The 24,488-nt window shown below is 38.8% G+C and overlaps 3 protein-coding genes across 3 annotated transcripts; 2 read left to right on the plus strand and 1 right to left on the minus strand.

Annotated features, from left to right (window-relative positions):
- Positions 1 to 2,062: 2,062 nt before the first annotated feature.
- Positions 2,063 to 2,587, plus strand: LOC147927857 (uncharacterized). Its single transcript, XM_087485912.1, has one exon. It carries the CDS (start codon positions 2,063 to 2,065, stop codon positions 2,585 to 2,587), a length of 525 nt encoding a protein of 174 aa, XP_087342038.1.
- Positions 2,588 to 11,854: 9,267 nt separating this feature from the next.
- On the plus strand, positions 11,855 to 13,151 carry LOC104739902 (expansin-A7-like). The gene is made up of 3 exons (XM_010460380.2): positions 11,855 to 12,076; positions 12,182 to 12,497; positions 12,591 to 13,151. The coding sequence occupies exons 1-3, from the start codon at positions 11,914 to 11,916 to the stop codon at positions 12,901 to 12,903; spliced, it is 792 nt and encodes a 263-aa protein (XP_010458682.1). The 5' UTR covers positions 11,855 to 11,913; the 3' UTR covers positions 12,904 to 13,151.
- A 7,568-nt stretch (positions 13,152 to 20,719) lies between these two features.
- LOC104739903 (protein HOTHEAD-like) lies at positions 20,720 to 24,207 on the minus strand. Its single transcript, XM_010460381.2, has 5 exons — positions 23,632 to 24,207; positions 23,200 to 23,539; positions 22,289 to 22,590; positions 20,994 to 21,939; positions 20,720 to 20,910 (listed from the first exon to the last, which is right to left on the minus strand). Exons 1-5 carry the CDS (start codon positions 23,711 to 23,713, stop codon positions 20,865 to 20,867), a joined length of 1,716 nt encoding a protein of 571 aa, XP_010458683.1. The 5' UTR covers positions 23,714 to 24,207; the 3' UTR covers positions 20,720 to 20,864.
- Positions 24,208 to 24,488: the final 281 nt, after the last annotated feature.

The raw sequence follows: 24,488 nt of genomic DNA on the forward strand, positions 1-24,488 counted from the left end.
TTGGCTCGAAATCCAAGGCCTTCCAAAGCACTACTGGAAAAAAGAAATGGTTCACTCCATTGGAGAAGCTCTTAGAGAGATTTTGGACTGGGACATCTCCAACTCATCCATCCAACTAAAAGTGCTTGTCAACGGGTTGGAACCTATAACAAAGGAAACGGTCATCGAGTTCCGAGAAGGTAGTGAAGCCATTATCTGCCTAAAGTACAAGAATCTAAACTTACGCCTATCCCATGACAAATTTCAATGTCCGGGACTGAAGGAGACAAGAAAAGAAGTCTCTCTGAAACCAACTCAAAGTCATTCTAGTGACACCCACATCTCAGTCTAAAGGAATTACTACACGCCTCAAGATAATTTCCTGCCACCAAAACAACTTTTCAGAACCCAAAATGTTGATAGAAGTTATCAACCACAACAAAGACGGCCTTCTAGAAAACGACCTTTTGAGTCCGTGGATCACCATAACCAGTTTCACAAAGATGCAAGATTTGGCACACGAGACCAAAGGTTAAACTCCAATAGGCGATCCTCTCCCCGAGCACCCTCGAGATCCCTCTCCAAAATGGGTGGCTCCTCCCTTCACCGTAATAGGAGCCCCAGTTACCATCCCATCTCAAACCGCAACCTACAATAGAGAGAAAAAACACACTCATCAGCTGAACCCCATGGAGAACCCTCTGTCTCATCTAGATCACGAAGACCAACACTAGAAAGAAATATCTCAAGCCCTAATCCACAAACCCCACCTCCGTTGGGAAACTGCTTGAATGAAACCCAACCACTGGCACACACAAACCTGATACCATATGGGATTCTCCCCTCTAGGGAACATGATTTAAACGAACTAAGGGAAGTCAAAATCCAGTATATGGCCTGTCCTGATCCAACAGAGAGTGCTGTTAGACGTATGCGAGTGCTACAAGGAGAATCTGAAAACTTAATGGAGAATACATCAAACTCGATAATGGAAGCAAACCTGGCTAATGCTTCTCTGGTGAGCCATCGGCATGCAAACAGTTCACCACCTCACTCCCCACCTGAGATATCAATGACTATTCCCTCCAACCGCAGCCAAAATCTGGGAGATCCAAGCGAGAGAAGCAGAGGTAGACCACCCACCCAAAAACAACCTGCAAAAGGAAACCAATTGCTTTTGGGAGTTAAAACTCAAAAACGAAACTTCACCCGAGGATCTCCTAGGAAAACCATGGAGCAAAAAGGAGGATCAAAATCAGGTACCCTAAAACCAAATCAGAAAAAACCTACCAGAACCATTTCGGGTCCCTCTTCACCAAAACCGACCTCTCAAATACCAAATCCTGAGAGTAACCCAGGAACCTCACAACCCCATGGAAGTAACACCTCCCACCAACAACCTCAATTAACATCACCACGAGTATCCCTCTTCCCAACGAGTAGGAAGAAGAAGACGGATTTTCAGAATCCGCCGACTCCTCTTCCTTAAGGTTCGTAAGTTGGAACTGTTGTGGGTTGGGGAATCCCACAACAGTCCAGAGACTGAAGGACATCAAAAAACATATTTGTCCTGACCTCATCTTCCTCATGGAGACCAAAAACCAATCTGATATGGTCTTACAAACTCTCCAATGGCTTGATCACCCATCACACCACTTGGTTCCCCCCCCCCCTCTCTCCAGGGGCAGGTGGTTTGGCACTATTCTGGAAACAAAGTTTGGAAGTGGAAATCCTAAGCTCTTGTAATAACCTAATTGATATCAGAATAAAATCAAAAGGAAGGTATTTCTTTGCTACCTTTGTGTATGGAGAGCCGGACAGAACTAAGAGAATTGAAATATGGGAGAAGTTAAAACTACAAACTGCCTCTCGGTCGGAGCCCGGGTTCTTAACGAGAGAGTTCAAAGATATCATTGGTTGTAATGAGAAAGTTGCGGGGCCACCAAGATCAGAACGGTCTTTCTCTGACCTTAGGTCCCTTATGTCTACTTGTGATCTTTATGACCTACAATATACATGCAACTTTTTCTCCTGGAGAGGAAAAAGACACACACACATTGTTAGATGTAGACTTGACAGGGCCATGACAAATAGTGAATGGACTATTGCCTACCCTTCTGGTAGAAGTGAATACCTTCGTTTTGAAGGTTCTGATCACCGGCCGCTGGTTTCATCTTTCGACCCTGTTTGCAAAAGAAGAAAAAGTCTGTTTCGCTATGATAGAAGACTAAGGCACATACCAGAAGTTAGAAGACTTATTTTCAATGCTTGGAATACTTGCCCTGAAGCTTCAGTAGACAAACGTCTCGATCTTTGTAGAGCTGCAATAATAACCTGGTCAAAAGAACAACAAGTAAACAACCAAAAGGTAATCAATGAACTCAGGGAACAACTCGAGGAAGCTATGACTACTGATTCAAGCCCCCAAACCCTCTTGGATGATCTAAACAGACAACTAGCTGACGCTTACCATAAAGAAGAGGAGTTTTGGAAACAACGTAGTCGCAAACTCTGGCTAGCACTCGGAGATAAGAATACCGGTTTTTTTCATGCTGCAACAAAGAGCCGAAACTCTATTAACAGTATTTCTGTCCTCGAGTCAGCATAGGGCAATACAGTCTACGAAGAACATGAAATTGTTAATACCATCTCTTCCTACTACCAGGATCTCTTTACCTCTACTGAAAGACCACGATCTTCTACAGTGAGAGTTGCTTTAACATCGTGTGTGACAGAAGAGATGAATGAAACACTCCTTAAACTGCCCTCCCGTAATGAAATCAAGAATGCGTGTTTTGACATTCACCAGACAAAGCTCTTGGGTCTGATGGCTTCTCAACAAGCTTTTACCAAACAAATTGGGAAACACTCAGTGAAAAGGTAATATCAAAATTCCAAGAATTCTTCATCTCTGGTTCCCTCCCTGCACAGTCAAACCACACACATGTGAGACTAATCCCAAAGATCACTAGCCCGAAGCGAGTAGCAGACTATCGTCCAATAGCCCTATGATCAATACTCTATAAGATCATTGCAAAACTTATCTCCAAACACCTATAACCCATCTTACAAACTTGCATTTCTCAGAATCAATCTGCCTTTGTCCCAGGTAAAGCAATCACAGACAATGTTCTAATCAGACATGAAGCTCTTCACTACCTGAAACAATCTGCTGCACAAGAGAGAGTTTATATGGCAGTTAAAAGTGATATGAGTAAGACTTATGATAGATTAGAGTGGAGTTTCGTAGAGGATGTACTTACCAGAATGGGTTTCCACCCTCATTGGACAAACTTGGTCATGCAGTGTATCACCTCAGTATCCTAATCCTACCTCCTAAATGGACAGGCAGCTGGCATGTTAAAACCAAGTCGTGGAATCAGACAAGGTGACCCGTTATCTCCCTAAATCTTCATTCTCTGTAGTGAAGTCCTCTCTGGTTTGTGTAGCAAAGCCCAAGAACAGGGTAAACTCCCTGGGATCCGTGTTTCAAAAGGAAGTCCACGAGTCAATCAACTTCTGTTCGCTGATGACATTATGTTTTTCTGTAAATCAGACAAAACTAGTGTTAGACATCTGAAAGATATATTGCATAAGTATGAGGAAGCTTCAGGACAAAAGATCAATCACGATAAATCTTCTATTACTTTCTCTTGTAAAACAAAACACGATGTCAAAGTTCGGATGCAACATGAGCTTGGCATCATCAAAATAGGAGGACAAGGAAAGTATCTAGGGCTACAAGAGTTGTTTGGAAGGAAAAAGATGGATTTGTTCAGCATGATTGTAGACATGATAAAGCAACGAGCACTGAGTTGGTCTTCCAGGTTTCTGTCCTCGGTTGGGAAGCTGACCCTGCTCAAATCAGTACTTGGTGCAATGCCCTCTTACACAATGTCGTGCTTTAAACTCCCAACCTCCCTTTGCAGTCGCATCCAATCCGCTCTAACTCGCTTCTGGTGGGATGAGAAGCCTGATAAGAAAAAAGATGTGTTGGATTGCCTGGGACAAAATGACAAAATCCTTTAAAGATGGAGGATTAGGCTTCAGAGACTTACAAAGCTTCAACGATGCCCTCTTGGAAAAGATTAGCTGGCGTATTCTCACTCAACCTTCTTGCCTCCTTGCTGGAGAAGTCCTGTTCCAAACCATGCATCACACGGCTGGAGAAGCATATGCATAGGCAGAGATCTATTGAAGACAAATTTGGGTAAAATAATTGGAACTGGTGAGTCAATACCTGTTTGGGGAACTCCATGGCTCTCCCTAGAACACGCTTTATCCCCTGTTGGTCCACCATCAAAAGAGGATCAACACCTTCGAGTTGTAGATCTACTCTTACCTCAATCGAAGAAATGGAATATCCCACTGATAAATAAAACTCTCCCGCTGTATGAGGACACCATAATCAAACTGAAACCTAGTAAGCGAGGAGGTCCAGACTCTTGGGCATGGCTCCCAACCTTTGATGGAGTTTATTCTGCAAAGTCCGGTTACTATGAAGCCCTGCAAAATAAAAAAAATATCAAACCTCAACACCGCTACCAACAAATCAAGCCCCTAAGAATAACTTCCTGTGGAAAAAGGAGATTTGGAATCTTAAGAGCTCACCAAAATTAAAACTTCTCCTCTGGAAGGCTTCCCAAAACGCCCTCCTTGTTGTCCATAATCTCCAAATTAGACAGATCGACACTGACTCACTTTGCCCACACTGTGGGAGATCAGAAACCGAAGTTCACCTCTTCTTCCAATGCCCTTTTGCTGTAGATGTCTGGAAGCGGGGCCCTTTTAAAGATAAGTTTAACCCTGAATCCACCCTATGCTTCAAAGCTGGTTTAACCGCATCAACAAAGCTCCATTTCCTCCCACCCACGGACTCGTGTTAGGACCTCTCGCACCCTGGCTAATCTGGACACTTTGGACAGCCTGAAACCGCCAAATTTTTGATAAACTCCAACCCCAATCCGAAGAGGTTGTATCTCTAGCTATCCTCCGAGCAAAGGAATGGCAGGAAGCACAACAAGCACAAGCCTCCCGAACCCCACTACAAGACAGATCCCAGCTCTCCCTTCCAAGACCAGTACAACCCCCTCCAAACCAGCTTATCTGTTACACGGATGCCGCCTGGAGAGACAACGGGTTCACGGGATGCGGATGGATCTTCAAAGTCACCACTGGCGCTACCCTCTTACAAGGAGCGTCCACGGCAACCCATATCCGCTCACCCCTGATGGCCGAAGCACTTGCAACTCTCACAGCGCTGGGAGTTGCTGTTGAATCGGGCTTCAATCAAGTTAATTTTGCTTCAGACTCACAGATGCTAGTCAAAGCACTCAACCGGAAGACCTCTCCAAAGGAACTCTGAGGGTTTCTATATGATACCCTTTCTCTATCTTCTCAATTAGATCTTTGTTGTTTCTCCCACATTCTTAGACTAGAAAATCAGCAAGCTGATGAAATCGCGAAAAATGCCTTTAGAAGCCTCTGTATTGTAAACGCTTAATATTCTTATTGAAGTAGTTTTGTTTGCCAAAAAAAAAAAACATGAGCACAATTAAAGATTGTGGAGATTCTAACATCCAAATTTGGTTTGAAACAGGATTTTATTAAATGAGATTTCGTTCTTTAAACTAGTTTTGTAAAACATTTTGTTAAACATAAATTAACATTAGTTTAAAAAAAAAAAAGCCTTAACCTGCACCCTTTACAGATGTAAGGAAAGTGGTAAGAAAAAACTAGACGATGGAGGAGACGATGAATTAAAACCAAACAAGGAAAAAATGCCTAGTAAAATGCTGAAAAAGACATCAAAAGAAACACTGTCGATAGATACAAGAGGAGATGAATATTATTAAAAATAAAGAAAAAGTGGTGGCAAAAACAATGAATAGAAGAAATTGGAAATAATTGTTCGAAAGGTATGTCTTATTTCATTACATTAATATCGTTAACTATTACATTATCATTGAATCTTATTTCATTACAAATGATGAATTTTATTTTTCATGACAAGTGAATCTAACTTCTGGCAACAATGGATGCACGATTCCACAAAAAAAAACATTTTTATGGATAAATTTAGTTTTTTTCTTAAATTTCATCTTACCAACTTAATTAATTTGCTTAATCTTTTTTTTTTTATTGTTATATCTTATACTCCATCTGTCTCACATAAATTGATGTTTTAGATCTGTCTCACATAGATTGATGTTTTAGAGAATATTTTTTTATCTCTAAAATATTGATTTTCTAGATTAAAAACCTAAAATAATCTTTTTACTTTATATTTTATTCCAAGTGGCATAATATTTAGTGGGTTATGTTTTATCTTTCTATCATAAAATATTTATAAAATAGTTTAAAAATAAAAAGCTTAACATTTTCTTAATATGTGTGAAACTATTGAAACATCAATCTATGAGACAGAGGGAGTACATAACACCTTTTAAACATAGGGTTTCTGGTCATTAGCCACCAAATCAGTTATACTAGTATATTTCAATATATAGCATCTTTTAAACATAGGTTCCTACTCTAATTAATAGCCATTAGCCACTAAATGAACAGCTCAGGTTAAAATCTTTTTAAAATAAATTAAATGTTTTATTTCGTAAATAATTGTCGGAGATTTTTTTTTCTTATTATTAATAAGACAAATTCGTCTTGTAATTACATGATAAAAACCATAGCAGAGATTATAAGAAAATCATATACTCCATCTGTTTCACAAAGAGTGTCATTCTATACAGATTTTTTTGTTTCACAAAGAATGTCACTTTATATTTCCAATATAATTTTTTACATCAAATTTCTTATTCTAGACTTAACCCAAAGCTCTTTTTATTAAATTTGAATGATTAATTACTCATTAAATAAGGGCAAATATGTATAATTCAAATTTTTCTTAATTCGTGTGCAATGTGTCAAAATGACACTCTTTGTGAAACAGAGTGAGCATAAATTAAAATTCAGAAAACCCAAATACTCTCTTATCACCAACAAAATTCCCACCACAACTACAAAAGACATCACAATCCTATGGATTTTTCATCTTCTCCATTGTTCACACCTGACGTTGTCTATGTAGAGTATATAAGGAAAGGCTAGATTAGTAATTCTTTAATCCCTAATTACCTCTGTTGTACACACTATATATATTGTAAACATTCTCAATAATATCATTTAAGCCTTCTATTCTATATGGTATCAGAGCTTAAGCGATACCTAAAAACCTAAACCTAAATTTTATTTTTTCACGCGGTTTTTGTTTTCTAGTCTTCTTCTTCTTTCTTATCTTCTTCATTTTTCTCTATTTTCATGGCTTCCGAGACTGTTGCTGTTGTTGCTAACAACAACACTCTCCTTAGTGTCAACATGTCGAATGTCACTAAACTCACGGCGTCTAATTTTCTCATGTGGAGCTGACAAGTTCATGCTCTGCTTAATGGTTATGCTCTTGCGGGATACCTTGATGGATCCAAAGAGGTCCCGTCTCCAACAATTACAAACCATGGTGCTACTGCTGAAAATCCTGACTACTCAATACGGCAAAGACAAGATCAACTTATTTACAATGCGATCTTAGGTGCCATTTCTGTCTCGGTGCAACCCATGCTCTCCACGACGTCAACCTCTGCTGAGATCTTGACGAAACTCTCCGAGACATACGCTAATCCTGGTCGTGGGCACATCCAACAGCTGCGAACTCAGGTCAAGAACTGGAAGAAAGGTACTAAGTCTGTTGATGACTATGTTCAGGGTTTCATCACTCGGTTTGATCAGTTGTCACTTCTTGGCAAACCTTTTGACCATGAGGATCAGATCGACTTCATTGTCGATGGCCTGCCTGAAGAGTACAAACATGCAGTTGATCAGATTCAAGCCCGCAACTCCACTCCCTTCATCTCTGAGGTACATGAAAAGCTTCTGAATTTTGAAATCAAACTTCAGACTTTGGCATCTCACTCCTCCGTTGCACCTCTGGGTTTCAATCTTATAAATGATTTATGGACAAGAAAGGATTCTAGATTATGTTATATTATGAAATGTTTATGTGTTTTTAAAATTCTCTTATCAATTCGTAAATTTTTGGCTCAAATTTTAAATTTTGGGTTTGCATTCCTTCTTAGTTTATGGCCTTTAGTCTTATATAATCTAATGGTGGGATGTTTTTTGTAAGTAATTTGATACTTTCTTACTCATTTATTCTTCATTAGATCTAACCAATTCTTTTTCTATAAAAGTAGAATTCATTCCGTTTTCCATAAAATTAAAATTCTATCCCTAATTACTCTTCTTTTAACACAAATTCTCAGTCATTATTATTTAATTTCAGTCATTAGGTTCCTATGAAGAATTATATTATTTTTATATATCTTTCCAAATTTCAATAGGTATTCTTGAATATTTTTTTTTTTTTGCATGTTATCATGTTTGTTGTTCACATTAATACTAAGAAGAAAAAAATTATGTGAAAATGTTTGACAAATTTATTTATTCATTAGAGTGTTTATATATGTCTTTCCTACTCTCCATGGGCCGGTCCAGCAATCTTGGATGTCATACGACAATGTTTTTTTAAAAACCCTTTGAAAATAAAATTATAAAATAGTAATATAAAAAATTATTTCCATATTGTAGTTCGCTTTGCTTGCTCACATTTTTCTTTGTCTTTTTAATGTTTTCACGTTGATTTAAAAATTTCTACAAAAATAAATATCATATTGCCTAATAACTCATTATTGTTTTAGAACTTTTCGAATATGAAATTTTTTTTATAAGACTTACATATTTGTTTTCCTAAATTGAACTTTACTTTAAATCTCAGTAACAACAAGTTTAATTAACATTAATCTAATGCTCATTCACCAACAATTCAAAATATGAAATAGGTTTTTACATAAACCTAACAAAATTTCATCCGTAAATTGGATATATCTACATGAATAATATACTGTTTTCTTATATAAAACTTGAACTTCTAAATTTTTAATAATAACTGAACTTATAATTTTTTCCCTATATAAAAGACCTAAAAATTTTGGTCTAGAATATGCCCGAGAAAAATTGATGTCCTAATCTTTGGCTTCACTTGCTTGGCCTATGGGTCGGGCCTTGAACCATGTTTTATTTTTACTTCAGATTGTCATGTTTGTTGGTTATGTTAATATTACTACATCATGAAAAAAATGAACTATCATGATTTAATAAGTTGAACATGTTAGGTTTAGTTTTTTTTTTATATTTTAGAATCTCTATTTTTTTTTTCTTTTAGGCATTCATGTGGTTTTCTTTTAGACATTCATGTGGTAAAGCAACTTCTTCTTATTGGATGATGCATATGAGTCTTTCCATTGTAAATTTTGTTTCTTATTAGTCTTCATCTTTAAGAAAAAAAAAATGTATTTTAAACTATTATAAAAAAGGAATATTGTATGTTACTATCATATGCTTAAAAGACCATGTTGTTAAGCTTGTGATGTCTTTTTATCTCATGGTACGATATGAGTTGCAAATTTCTATATTATATCTGATTAATTTGACTTCTATAGTGAGTAGTATATGCTAATTATATATTGGTATCATATATTTTTAGGAATCTTAGTATCGAATAGCGTATTTTCAAAAATACTCATTTTCCTATGTCACTTTTCAATAATATCCTTTCTTGTTGTTCATTTCAAAAATACTCAGTTTCTATGTATAAAATGACTAAATTCTAAATTCTAAACTCCAAATACTAAACCATATCTCATCAAAACTATATTCTAAATGTAAAATAGAGAACCCAGACCTTTAAAAAAATTTTAAAATTAATTTAGCATATTGTAATTTGTGTAAAAGAGGGCAAAAATAAAAATGTTGAAAAAGAGGTTATTTTTGAAAAGGGGTATCTCAAAAAAGTTATTTATAACAATTTCTAATATTATAAGATGTTCCAAAAAAATTTTACATTAAAAAAATAATATTATATGATGAGAAACTCAATCGGTTTCTCACCGGTGCACATGCTCTAATATGTATGAAAAATCTAAAGGAAAAAAACCATAAACATTCTACTATGTAATCAAAAGTTTCTCCATGTGTTGAAATACTCAAATACTATATATAAAAAATGAAAACTCAAGTAACATCAAACAAATGAACCCAAAAAAAATTAATATGATCAGTATCTTTTTAAAATTGCAAAAATAACCATTAGTGAGTAAACAAATAAAAACTAATAATCTCTAAATTATTAAAATTGAACAACAATGTAAGCTAAATCCGTGCGTAGCACGAGATGACTTCTAGTATATATATATGTATAGTGTGGTATTTAATATTTGTTCCAAATGTATGATGCAATCAAAATCTGTCTCACATCTTTTTCCTTTCTATTCTCACATTCATATATATATATATGGCAGCTCTAAAACGTCGTCTAAAATTGATGAATTATCTCAACATACGGGTAAAAACTCAAAAGGATTGATAAATTTTAACGTTTTAATCATAACGTTAAAAGTATTTAAAAGCCAGTGAGATAGCGAAATTGAAACTTTTTTCTATTTGATCACCCAAAGAAAATGAAAGGTCAATATGTAAACTCATAGCTTCGTAGAGACAAACAGTCTATTAGCAAACAGTACGGACGGCGAGAGGGGTTATATAAAGTATATAACTAAATTTATCTATATTTTAATAGATAAAGTTGAATTAACTAAAAGGCAGGAGAAGAATTTCCCACAATACACATACTGTATGAGTAATTAGGGTTATTGGATTTGAAAATCCAAACAAAAATCATGTGTTATTCAATCATTGATTTTAAAATACTTATCAAAATTATGTGTTATTGGTTATATGATTTACAAATACTTTTTAAAATCTCATGTTATTCATTTAATGAATTGTTTTTTTATTTCAAAATCCACATTATGTTTTAAATGGATTTGAAAGTGTAAAATAGAAGAATTCAAATCCAAGAATAAAACATGTTATTTCAAAATCCATGTGTTTTGATTTCTATAATTTACAATTTCACATGGATTTAGAAATCACCTCTCTAATAACAGCTCTAGTCAAATATATTATTCAAAACATTACAATTGGCTAGAAAACCAGAATGTATACAATAATAACTTTGGCTAATATATAAAAATATAAAAAACAAATTTTCACATATTATGTTTGAAACTTCTGTACCCAAAAATTTCAAACTAATTCATGATAACTTGATACATGTATATATTAGATTGTAGAATTTAAACTCAAAACCAATTAGCAATGAGTATAATATAGAAAATTCTATCCGTAAAATTATAGAAAAGTTGGATATATTGTCAATCTAAACATTCAACATCGACCAACCATAATCGAAATTTCCAATACAATCTACCGAATAAATCATTCAAGTAGCTGACCAAATAAATAAAAAATCATTCAAGTATTAAAACATCATAAATGCATATATCTTACACATTTTCTGTTTGCCCATTTCTATTTAATTACGTAAATCGTTGACAAACGACAATACAAAAATGAATGTCTGCTGTTCACTTTAACGTTTTCATTCAAAATACATAGACGCACGTATAAAGATTGGATAGAGTCGGTACACGAACCGCTTATTATAGAACTTGCTCGCACGTCAACTTGTCCTATATAATAAAATTTTGCTCGCTTAAACAACAATTGACTTGTTTTTCTATATTTTATTTAGTATTTTCTATGGCAAAAATTCAATGAAATTAAACAAATCCCAACCAGTACGGACAAAAAGTCTCCAATATAAACGGACAAAAAAGGATAGTGACCCTCACGTAGCCACCACCACTGTCGTTGAAAAATCCCCTCTATATAAGATAGTCTCAAATTCGATTACTTCATCAACAAACAAACAAAACACAAACCCTAATTAAGCAAACCCATCGAACAAATAAAAACCTAAAGATGGGTCCAATCAAAAGTTCTTGGAGTTTGAACAAATTCTTTGCGATAGTTTTTGTCGTTTTCGCCATCTCCGGTGAGTTCGTCGCTGGATACTATCGACCAGGCCCATGGAGATATGCTCACGCCACTTTCTACGGCGACGAGACCGGTAGTGAAACTATGGGTACGTTAACAATTTCACTGCACTTCTCTTGCATATACCATGCATGAAGATGAAGTCTGCCCACCATTTTTGGATATCAACTAATAATTTTATGTATATATGCAGGTGGTGCATGTGGGTACGGAAACCTTTTTAACAGCGGTTACGGTGTGGCCACAGCAGCGCTAAGCACAACGTTGTTCAAAGACGGTTACGGATGCGGCCAATGTTTTCAAATAACGTGTATGAAGTCACCGCATTGTTATTATGGAAACCCATCAACGGTGGTCACAGCCACCAACCTTTGCCCTCCTAATTGGTACCAAGACTCCAACAATGGTGGTTGGTGCAATCCTCCTAGAACCCATTTCGATATGGCTAAACCGGCTTTCATGAAACTCGCTAATTGGAGGGCCGGTATCATCCCAGTTGCATACCGAAGGTATTTATAGTTACGACACTTAGTTAATTAACCTTCGTTATATGTATACTCCAAAACGTTATAACTAATATATGTGATTAATGATGTATACAGAGTGGCATGCCAAAGGAGTGGAGGTATGAGGTTTCAATTCCAAGGCAATGCATATTGGCTTCTCATATTCGTGATGAACGTCGGTGGCGCGGGAGATATCAAGAGCATGGCCGTGAAAGGTAGCCGGACGAATTGGATCAGCATGAGCCACAATTGGGGAGCGTCTTACCAAGCATTTTCGTCTCTCTATGGTCAATCTCTATCTTTCAGGGTCACTTCTTACACCACAGGTCAAACCATCTATGCTTGGAACGTTGCTCCGGCTAACTGGAGCGCCGGTAAGACTTACAAGGCCACCGCCAATTTCCGTTGACGTTGAAAATTACGCTTTTGCTCTTACTAACCCAAACGGGGTTTCTCTCTTATTTTTCTTTTCTTTTTCTTATTGTTATTCCCTTTTTTTTGGGTGGGGTTTTGAGAAGTTCGGTGGCCTTTTGACTTTTGTTGTGAAATTTGTATTGGCCCGGCTTTATGTTATATACATCTGCATGTATATGTATAATGTATCTAATTGTGACATAAATCTTCCTATAAAAAATCGTAAGGAATTGTTGGTCAAAACTTTCATGATCTAGTCATCTAGAGAATTTCGTTATTTGAAAGTTTTATACCAATAAATCGTTTTTCTGTTTTCTTTTTCCCTATTTAACACATAAAAAACGTTGTTTCTTAATATTGGTAATTTCCGTCACCAATCTAATTTAAAGGAATCGTTCTCAAGCCACGTATTGGTTCGAGGTTGTACCAGACAACAATTTAAACCTATGGGGCCAGCTTGTGAACATAAATTAGATAGGGTGGTGAAATCGGATTGAAAATAAGCTATAGCCTAGAGAGATGTACAGATAGTTTTTCCACTTTTGATCCGAACTTCACTTCGAAGAACATGCGAAAGTGATTGTAGCTCCGAGGAGTAATAATGCGCTTGATGCGACCAAGTTGAAAGCAGAGTTCCCGAAGTTGATGTCTATAAAGGAATCTCTAGTCAAGTTGTTGTCTATAAAGGAACAATCACTTCGCCTGTTCTTACCTAACAGGAAGATAGAGATTCAAAAAAAAAAAAAAAGAAGATAGAGATCAAAGTCTAAAAATGAAGAAAGGTTGGGGTCTTGAAACCAGAATTTGGAACAGAGGAGTTTGAAAACTGAGAAATAGGTGTTAATATATTAAATTTTAGGGTTTGAGAGCTTAAAAAATGTTGTGTTTATTTATCGTGAGTTATTGCCTATGATCTCTGCTTGGCTTGTATATATTTGTGTCATTGTGCTCCGTTTTGTACTAATGTTAGTTTTTCTTTTTGCAAATACAGGTGTGATTTAAAAAAAATAAAAAAACTCTTCGATGGCGACGATGGATCTAGGGTTTTAAACCTCCCATGATCTTGTTTCTGTGGCTGGTGGATGTTTGGGGTTTTCTCGGGAATACAAGGGATACGGTTCTATGGTGTGGGCGAAGTTTTGGGTTTGTTTGGGTGATAGAAGCTCAAATCTCTCAGTTGGGGTGACGATATGGATGGTTTGGGAGATTTCGAAAAGGATATGGGTTTCAATCCTGTCATTTGGTTTCCTTTTCGGAGTTTATCCCTGTGTTGGGGATTGCAAATTTGCGGATGTGGGGACAGTGCTGGTGTTTTGAGCAAATCGGCCAAAGATACGGTTTTCAATCGCTTGATTTGTTTTCCTTTCAGGGGTGGACCTTTGCGGATTCTCTCAGATTTTGGTATTTGGGGAAGCGATTTGAGAGGGCTTTGATGGGATTTGGGATCAGTTCTCGCTGGTTATTTGGTTAATTGTTGAGGATACGGATTGGAAAATCGTATCTTATTGGTTAGGGATGGATCCTCTTTCCTTCCTTGGAGGTTTCTTGCAGATTCGGGAGATTGGGCAGATGTTTTTTCCTAATTTAGTTGATCTGGTTTGCTGGCTTTACTGGTATGGCAACTTATATAAAACGGGTTTGGGTGTTGTGGTGGAGAGACATCTTTTGCTTATCTCTCTTTGTTGGCATTTAAATTTGGGTTACTATCTTTGTCTACGATTCGTTGCTGTGCTTTCATTTGGGTAACGATGTCACAAGCGGGGCTTTTGGGGAAGGGTTTGTCTGGTCAGAAGGAGAATGAAGCAAGACCGATGCGCAGAGTTAAGATCTCTTATTTTGACAACTCTGCGCTTATTGCTGGCTATTCGAAGACGATTGTTGGGAGGCGTTTCAAGCCACATATGCAAGACATGAAAGCGTTGTTGATCATGTTTCCGCGCATTTGGCAGGTAGAAGGGAAAGTGGCTGGTGCTGATCTAGGTTATGGTAAATTCCAGTTCGACTTTGATGAGGAAGCGGACATCAATGAGGTTTTGTCAATGGAGCCGTTTCACTTTGATTCCTGGATGGTGTCTATGGTGCGGTGGACTCCAGTGGTGGATCCTTTTTATCCATCATCGCTGAAGTTTTGGGTCAGGGTGTCTGACGTTCCTATCCAGTTTTGGGCAAAGCCCACTTTCCGCGACATTGGATCAGACTTGGGGGTGGTTGAAGCGGTTGATATTGACCATGGTCGGGTGCAGGTTACGATTGATGGTCGTAAGCCTATCTGTTTTGAACTTGATATTGAGTTTTTTGATGGAGAAGTTACAATTGTCAAGCTTGACTATGAGAAACTCAATGGGTGGTGTAAGAAATGTTTTAGTCTGTGTCATGATGAAACTGTCTGCCCAGTAGCTAAAGGTGTGGTTCAAGGTGGTTCGATGGTTAGGGTGGATCAGCCTGACAAAGCTCAATTTATGAGTTATAAGGGTGCGGTCATGGCTGAGGGGAGGAGAAATACGGGTCAGGCTGGGTCGTCTAGAGGCAATAATGGACACCAGTTTGGTGGTTCATGGTCTCAGTCTGAGCATGGCAGGAGAGACTCGTCGCGGCAGAAGGGTTTCTCCAAAGGAGCCTCCAGTTCGGGTACGCAAGACCAGAGAGGGAGGAACGGGGTAGTTCGGGGTCAGCCTCGTCAACGACAGGGTTCTATGTTGCCATTGATTTCGGAGGAGGTAAGGGGGACAGCTTTTTGAGCAAAGAAAGCATCGACAGGTCAGGAAATCACTCTTCCAGGAGTCGGCAATGGCGGCGGTAGCCATGGATCAGGATGCTCAGGTTTCTGGTTCTTTTGAGGAGGGTCAAGTTCTCGTGGAGGAGGGTCAGATTCTTGATGACACAGAAGTTTGTGACAGGTCTGCTGGACCCACTCTTGGGACGGGTGAAGTTGCTGAGGTAATGGGGGGGACCTCCTTTGGCCTCATTTGAAGCGGAGATGGATCAGGATGATCACTCTGTTCTTGGCTCGCAAGATGGAATGGGGGAGGGAACTTTGGTGGAGGAGGATGTTTCCCAGTCTTCAGCAGTTTCGGCACAAGTAGGATTGATTGGAAACTCGGTGGCATCGGACACTTATGGTGCGGTTATGCAGGATCCAGATATTGTTAGTGTGGATAGTAAGGTCGACGAGATTGTTGAAGATGCTGATGGGGAGAAGTTTGGTGAGCCAGGGGATGGTTCTGGTTTGGTGGAGGCATCAAGTGATCAGTCTCTTGAAGAGAACGATGGTGCAAAGACGACAGGTGACAAAGTGTAGGGTGATCAGCAGGCTGCATTGGAACTTCCAAACAATGTGGAGTTAGGAGACAAAGGGAAGAAGGGAAATGGGGCTTTGATGCTTAGAGGGATTTCAACTAAAAAGAGGAACGCTAATATGCTTCTGTCTCCATGAAGACGTCCCCCGCCAAATGGACAGGAGTCTGGCGCAAGCGGTGTTACTCTAAGGACCCAGGAAGGGGTGAAAGGCGGTCATGGTGGAGTTAAGCCACCAAAACCAAATATTAGTAAATGAATATTCTAAGTTGGAATTGTCAACGTCTAGGTAATAAGGCCACCATTGGACATCTCAGAGATTTATGGAAGAATCATAGGCCAAATTTTTTATTTCTTATGGAAACTAAACAATCTTTTTCTTATTTTGAACAATTTGTAGGCCATTTTGGCTATAAAAATTTAAAAACAGTGGAATATGTTGGTTGTAATGGAGGTTTGACTTTATTTTATAATAAATATGATTTTAATGTTTCAATTTTATTGGCAACCAACAGAATAATTGATATAGAAGCGGTACTCAATGGCAAAGTTTTTAATATCACCTTTGTCTATTGAGACCCAGTTCCTAAAAATCGTGATATGGTCTGGGAAAGGTTATTACGGATAAGCACTTTAATATCAACATCTTGGCTTGTTGTCGGAAATTTTAATGAGTTAACAGGAAATCATGAAAAACGAGGGGGTAAACTTAGGCATGCAGCATCTTTCCGTTATTTTAATGGAATGATTCAGGATTGTGGTTTTTTGGAGTTTCCATATCTTGGGGACTACTTGTCATGGAGGGGCTGGCGGGATAAGAAACCGATTCGGTGTCGGTTGGATCGGGCTCTAGGTAATGAAGAGTGGCACGATCAGTTCTCGGATACGGTGACAGAATATTTTCCTATGATCGCCTCGGATCATAAACCTCTGGTGGTTAGTATTGGGGCTAAACGACCGCGTGGGCGTCGGTGTTTTATGTTTGATAGGAGTTGGGTTGGTAAACCGGGTTTAATGGGGGCTATTTCCGCGGGCTGGGGGGCTGATTGCGTTCAGGATTCCCATGGTTTGGTCACCAAAATAGGGAACAGCAGACGCACAATCTCTCAGTGGCGGAAGGCACAAGTTCCTTATGGGAGGGAGACGATAGAGGATCTTAAACGACAGCTGGAGGTGGCTCAGGCGGATGATTTGGTTGGTTCGGAGGTGCTTGCGGACTTAACCTCCAGATTGCGCGAGGTGTACATGGATGAAGAGATTTATTGGTACCTAAAAAGTCGGAAACGGTGGATGCGGGTGGGGGACAAAAATACAAAGTATTTTAATGTGCAAACAAAGCAGCGGAGAGCTCTGAATCGAATCGTTGGTCTGTATGACAGAAATAATGTTTGGTCTACAAAGGATGATGATATTTGCAACACTGTTGTATCTTATTTTGAGGACCTGTTTACTTCGATCTCTCCAGATTCTTTTGAGGAGGCGTTAAGTGAGGTCGATGGGGTAATAACGGAAGAGATCAATGAGCGTTTAACAGCTCCGGTGACGGAGGCGGAGGTTCATAAGGTCTTGTTTATGATGCATCCGGATAAGGCTCCGGGACCGGATGGTATGACCGCTTTGTTTTTTCAGAAGGCTTGGGGGTTATCAAAGCCGACCTTGTATCCATGGTTAATCATTTTTTTGAGTAGGAGTTTTTGATAGGAGTTTAAATCAAACTCACATCTATCTTATTCCAAAGGTGGCAAAGCCGACCCGGATGGCGGAATTACGCCCGATTAGTCTATGTAATGTGGGGTATAAGATCATTTCCAAGATCCTGTGCCAACAGGTTAAAATTGGTGCTACCAAATCTTGTCTCGGAGACTCAGTCTGCTTTTGTGCCAGGTCGACTGATCTCGGATAACATTTTCATTGCTCAAGATATGTTTCATGACCTAAGGACAAACCCGTCTTGTAAGGGGAAGTTTATGGCAATTAAAACAGACATGAGTAAGGCATATGATAGGGTCGAGTGGGGTTTCGTTGATGTTTTGCTACGTAAAATGGGTTTTTCGGACAAATGGGTTTCCTGGATTTTGTTTTGTGTTTCTTTGGTTGAGTACAAGGTCCTGCTGAATTGTCAACCTAATGGTTTGATTGTTCCTAAGCGAGGATTGCGTCAGGGTGATCATTTATCTCCCTATTTGTTTATTCTATGTACAAAAGTCCTCATTATCAATATTCGGAAGGCGGAGAGGGAAAAAAGGATAACAGGGATCAAGGTGGCTACTAAATGTCCGGCAATCACGCATTTATTGTTTGCGGATGATAGTATTTTTTTCTGTAGGGTTAATAAGGATCAATGTGGGGTTATTTTGGACATCTTAAAGCAATATGAGGCGGTCTCAGGGCAACAAATAAATTTTGATAAGTCTTCCATTCAATTTGGACACAAGGTAGATGAGGTCGTTAAGCGTGAGGTGCAGGAGGTGCTGGGTATATCGAAGTTGGGCGGGATTGGTTCGTATTTAGGGATACCGGAGAGTTTGAGAGGGTCTAAGACGAAAGTTTTCTCCTTTGTTCGGGATCGTTTACAGAGCCGTACAAAAGGTTGGACAGCAAAGCAACTGTCCAGAGGAGGGAAAGAGGTTATGATAAAGTCTGTCGCCACTGCGGTACCGACCTTTGTCATGTCCTGTTTCCGACTACCAAAAACAGTCACATCCAAACTAACTAGTGCGGTGGCAAATTTTTGGTGGAGTTCGGGTAGTCTGGGGGGATGCATCGGTTAGCCTGGGAGAAATTATGTGGGAGCAAGCAGTTGGGGGGTTTGAGTTTTAGGAATGTGGATGATTTTAACACTGCCTCATTGGCAAAGCAGTTGTGGCGACTGATCGAGGCACATGAGTCCCTTTTTGCACGGGTTTTTAAGGGCAGGTATTATAGGAACTCAAATCCTATGGATCCTATTCGTTCTTATTCTCCATCCTATGGGTGGCGGAATATTGTTTCAGCTAGATCTTTGGTAAACAAAGGACTTATTATACGGGTTGGCTCTGGTGATTCCATCTCTATATGGACCCATGGATACCAGCTCAATCCCCAAGACCAGCTGTGAGTAAGGGACCTTTTCAGGATCCTTCTTTGAAAATTTCACATCTTATCGATCGCCAAACTAATTCTTGGCGGTTAGATATGCTCCTTGAGCAGTTTCCCCCGGAGGAGGCTGTTTTAATCAGGGCTTTACCTTTCGGTTGTCCTCAGATGGTTGACTCATTGGGTTGGCACTTTACAAAATCTGAAAAGTATTCGGTTAAATCAGGGTATGATACAGAACGTTTGGCAAAATAGAGGTCTCTCGTGCCTCGCTTTGGGCCGGACATTACTCCGCTTCTAGCGGGTTTTTGGCGGGTGGCGTGTCCACCAAAGATAAAGCATTTCATGTGGCAAGTCTTATCCGGGTGTATCTCGGTTTCAGCGAACTTGAGGAGGCAAGGCATTGCTTGTGATTCAGGTTGTGCCCGTTGTGGGGAAGATGAGGAAACGGTAAATCATGCTATTTTCCAGTGTCCGCCAGCTCGACAGGTTTGGGCGTTAGCTCAGGTGCTGGTCGGTCAGGTTTCTTTCCCTACAGCTTTTCTGTATGCAAATGTGGATCATTTTTTGAGTTCTGCTAATCCGGGTGCTCAGGTTGCGGCTTTCCCTTGGATTATGTGGTATATTTGGAAGGCGCGAAATGCTCGTGTATTTGAGAATGTTATAGATAAGCTTGAGGATGTTGTTAGGATAGCGGTAGGAGAGTCTTCCACATGGTTACAGGCTCAGACAGAGGATGAGGTGGAGGAAGTATCGCCGTTTCCTTGCGCCAATAATGATAGAGGGATAGGGCGAGTAGGGTCTCTGCCTACTGTTTTTTCGGATTATAGGTGTTTTGTTGATGGATCGTGGAATATGGGGAACGCTTTCGCGGGTGCAGGTTGGGTGTGTTCAGCCGCTACGGATGGTTTGACTATAAAGGGAGCCACCAATTTCCGTCAGATTCTTTCCTCATTGCATGCAGAAGTAGAAACTTTTGTTTGGGCTTTGCGTTGCATGATTGGACATGATTATCGAGAAGTGGCTTTCTATACAGACTGCTCAGACTTGGTGAAGATGGTGTCTTCCCCTCAAGACTGGCCGGCTTTCAAAACCTATCTCGACGATATAGAGATGGATTTGGAGGGGTTTTCTTCTTTCTCCTTATCTTTTATTCTCAAAAATGCTAATGTCAGTGCGGATTCTTTAGCACGCCAAGCGCGTACATCACTGCAGCATGTTTTGTTTGTAAATTTTTTTCCTTCGCATTGGCTCATATGAGCTGATCTTTTTGTTGATAAAAAAAAATAAAAAAAAAGGTGTGATTTTAATTACACTGAACTGTACCTTTATAATACAGGTGTCAGTATCATAAATAAAAAATATGAACAACGAAGAGGGTACTGGAAAATATATTCGTATGCACGTCAAGTTGGTCCAATAATGAGTATCAAACAGAAAAATTACTAAGAATAACATGTATTATCCATAAAACCATTTATAAGATCTTGGTATTGATGTCCAAAAAAAAGATCTTCAATGCATCTCATTTTTATTTTTAATACAACGTTTCTAACGTTTCCATAAATCCTGATCCGATTCAAAACTCTACTTTTTGGTGAATCTCTCTTTCAAGATCTTCACACCCATATACCTGCATGCGAATAGTCATGGAAAAATCGTTAGCCTTTAGCCAAAAATACAAACATCAACATAATACATATGTGATAGTTTTACCTGCCAAGCATCATAACGGTGGCTTGAGGGTTTGTCCCGGGACAATAACCAACGGTCGACATATCAATGACTCTGAGTCGGTCGATACCAATAACTTTATAATCCCCATCGACTACTTTACCCACAACACATCCTCCATGGTAATGCCAAATAGTTGTAACTGTATGCTGACAAAATTCCTCAGCTGATGGAGGCAACGAGGCTCCAGGACCACTTCTCGGCGGCCTTAGATTGACTGGAGTACTCGCCGTGAGGTTAAGCAAATACTCAAACGGCATATCCGCATACTTATACCTAGAAAATGCCTTAGATTGTACGACCCTCTCTATAGTTTGGATCCCTCGAATGCAACGTTTAAGGTCGTCCGGATGTTGGAAATAGTTGAAAGTTACGACCGGATTATCTTTCGGATTTCGTGTCTTGAGTTCTAAATGACCCGTTGATAGTGGGCCCATTACTTTCTCCAAAAGGAAGCCTCCTTGAAAAGGTTGGGCTGATGATAATTTGGTCATTGAATTTGACTCTAGTAGTGTTGCCCTTGGTGAAAACATTGCGTAGTAGTCTCTAGTAGATGATCCACTAGAACCACCGCCACCTCCGCCAAAATTCTCACCACCGGCGGCTTCCACATATGTTCCTTCGCCGGTAATCCCGACAACCTCGATGAGTGAGACCTCGACCGGGACCGGAGAGGGGATGAACACGGCGTTCATAGGGTTATCGTGCATGCCTTGGCCCACTTGAGGCTGGTCCATCACCACCGTGATATTTTGTGCCTGTAGTTGAGCTGATGGACCAACACCACTTAGCATCAGAAGTTGTGGGCTCCCTAGGGTTCCGGCCGATAGGATGATCTCGTTCAATGCGCCTTCCTTTAGGTAAGCTCGGTGGGCCTGACCGGTCTGGTCTCGGTAAACAACTCCGTTAGCTATTGGCTTGGTGGTACCTTAAACGTGAATAATTGGGAATTGATTGTTAGTTAATCATATGATATAATGTTTTAACAGAATTATGCATTAGAATAAAGTGATAAGAAAGACTTGATTTATGAACAAAAGTAATGGACTAAGAGAATTTACATGAAATATATAGTGAAAAAGAAATAAAGACATTGATTTTGCACAAATGTCAATCAAACCACATCAATTTATTAAGAGAAAAAGTTAGGATGACTTATAAACTTAAACCCATGAAAATGCATTTAGTAGTGTATAATATATCCAACTTCTAACATTGTATGTATTTATTTATTCGGTGATTTTATACTAGAAAAGTAGAAATGTTACATTAAGTACCTCGAGTTCGAAACAAGATCCGGTGGACAGTAGCATGCAAAAGAACGGTAATACCCTTGGGATCGGCGTACTCTAACAAATCGGCGGCGGTGTGTCTATGGCCATTGTGGTCAAAAATAGTACCGCCAAATTTGGTGCCATTGATGTGATCATAAGTGAAACCATTGTTAGGGACAATCCCAGCCTCCAATAAGCCGTCTCTCACGGCGGTTTGCCACGGCCCCATCGGAGGCTGAAAGGCCACTTTAGCTTCTACCCACTGGTACGACTCGTTCGCTAGCGCTCCGTCCCAACCCATGTTCCTAACAACATTTCAATTCGTATTAATTATGTTATACCATCGACGGACCAAAGGCAACAACAATAATAACTAATTTTCCAACAAAAAACAAAAAAAGGAAAAAAAAATAACTACAATCATAAATACTATGTTAAATGAATACAGTTGTATATATCATCTGTTGTCCTACATATATTAATGTATGTCCATATGGATTGATCAAATATTTATTTCCATGATGGAAACTTTTTATATATAGAAAGTGGAAAAACTCGGATACTTTTTTGTTATTCAAAGCACTCGAACTATGATTTTAAATTTCAGTGTGAATCCTTCAATCTCTCTACAGCGAGAGTTGGTAGGGACGATAATTTTATTTTTTTACTATGCATCACAAACTAATTACGCCATTTTTTCAAGAATAATTTAAACTAGACTGTAGACATTCTAACCTATGGTGTAGTGAAAACGGTCGCAAGATATTATGCATTATTTACTTATAATTAACTTATACTAATACTTATAGATAAAGTAGACGAAAAGACTTTCTGAATTAAAAAATTCATCGTAGGTGAAATGTATATTTGTAAATATACGCATGCACGCGTATTAGTATTTCAGATGCACTAACCTAACGTATTTGGTGCCGGCACGTGTGTAGAAGCCGGCGTTGAGAGCGCTTCCGCCACCGAGAACTCGAGCACGTGCGTTAATGACGCCGTCCTCCGATACAAAACGCTGAGATGGTGAGGCCTCAGACAAGTCAGAGAGAGCGGCTCCGAAAGACGAGAGCCTCGTGATATTGGGGTTGTCGTACGGTGCGCCACCGCGTTCGAGCAGTAAAACGCTAGCGTTTTGAGACAGCGTTGCGGCTAGAGGGCACCCGGCGGTCCCACCACCGATGATAATGTAGTCGTAGTACGACGTCTTCGGACTTCCTGTGGCGTTCCGCATGAAGGAGTAGTTTGGAGCTGCGACCAAAAAGGTAAAGCTGTAACACAGTACTATAATATGAATACACAGATACATAAGAAATCTATTTGTAGTATATGAATATGATTACCTTTGTCAGAAGAACAAATTGGAGAATGGATGAAAAGTGAGAGAGCAACAAACAATCTCCATGACCAAAATCTATCCAACATTATTACAAAATTGAAGTTAAACAAAATCTAGAGTATAATTTTCTCACTTTGTATGCGTATATATATGTATATGATAATATATGAGACTTGTGTTTTTTCTAATAAAGGTTTGTGATAAGCTATGGTTGAAATTAATGGTTTCGACCTTTCCACTATTTATATAGCTAGAGGCAATTAAGAGTCCATCTAATTCTGAGGAAATGCAACACCAAGATTCTCTGTTTATTTTCATGGACACGTGTCAAATTGAGAAGCAGATAATAGACCCCCAAAATATGAATAAATAAATGTCATTTAAAGAAAATGCAAATTAGATGCCTGGGAGTATCATGAGAGAAAAAAAAAAAAAACTAAATGGACCGATAAAACTTATAGGGAATGCAATATAGAAATTGGTACACTCAACCTGTCTCTCTTGGACACATGAATAAAGAAATCCGAAAATGGAAATAAAATTAAATTTATGATTATATTTTTAGTGGCCAACGTCCATCAATATTATGTTAAAGACCATGACGTCCATTAATAGACAGTTTGGTTACAGTTAAAATGCACCTACTCTTTCTCTTTGTCATTTGATCGTAATAACTAATAACTAACTAAGCCGAATATGTAGGTGGAAATAATGGACAACAATAGTTTCTCTAATGATTTAAGTATGATAATAGAATGTTATAATCCATACATGATATATAGATTAAAAAAACAATTTTTGAACATAACAACATATTCAAATTCGGATTAGGTAGTAGAACCCGAAACTGATTTAGGTTTA

Source organism: Camelina sativa, chromosome 14 (genome assembly GCF_030686135.1).
Source record: "Camelina sativa cultivar CO46 ecotype springtype chromosome 14, ASM3068613v1".
NCBI lineage: Eukaryota > Viridiplantae > Streptophyta > Magnoliopsida > Brassicales > Brassicaceae > Camelina > Camelina sativa.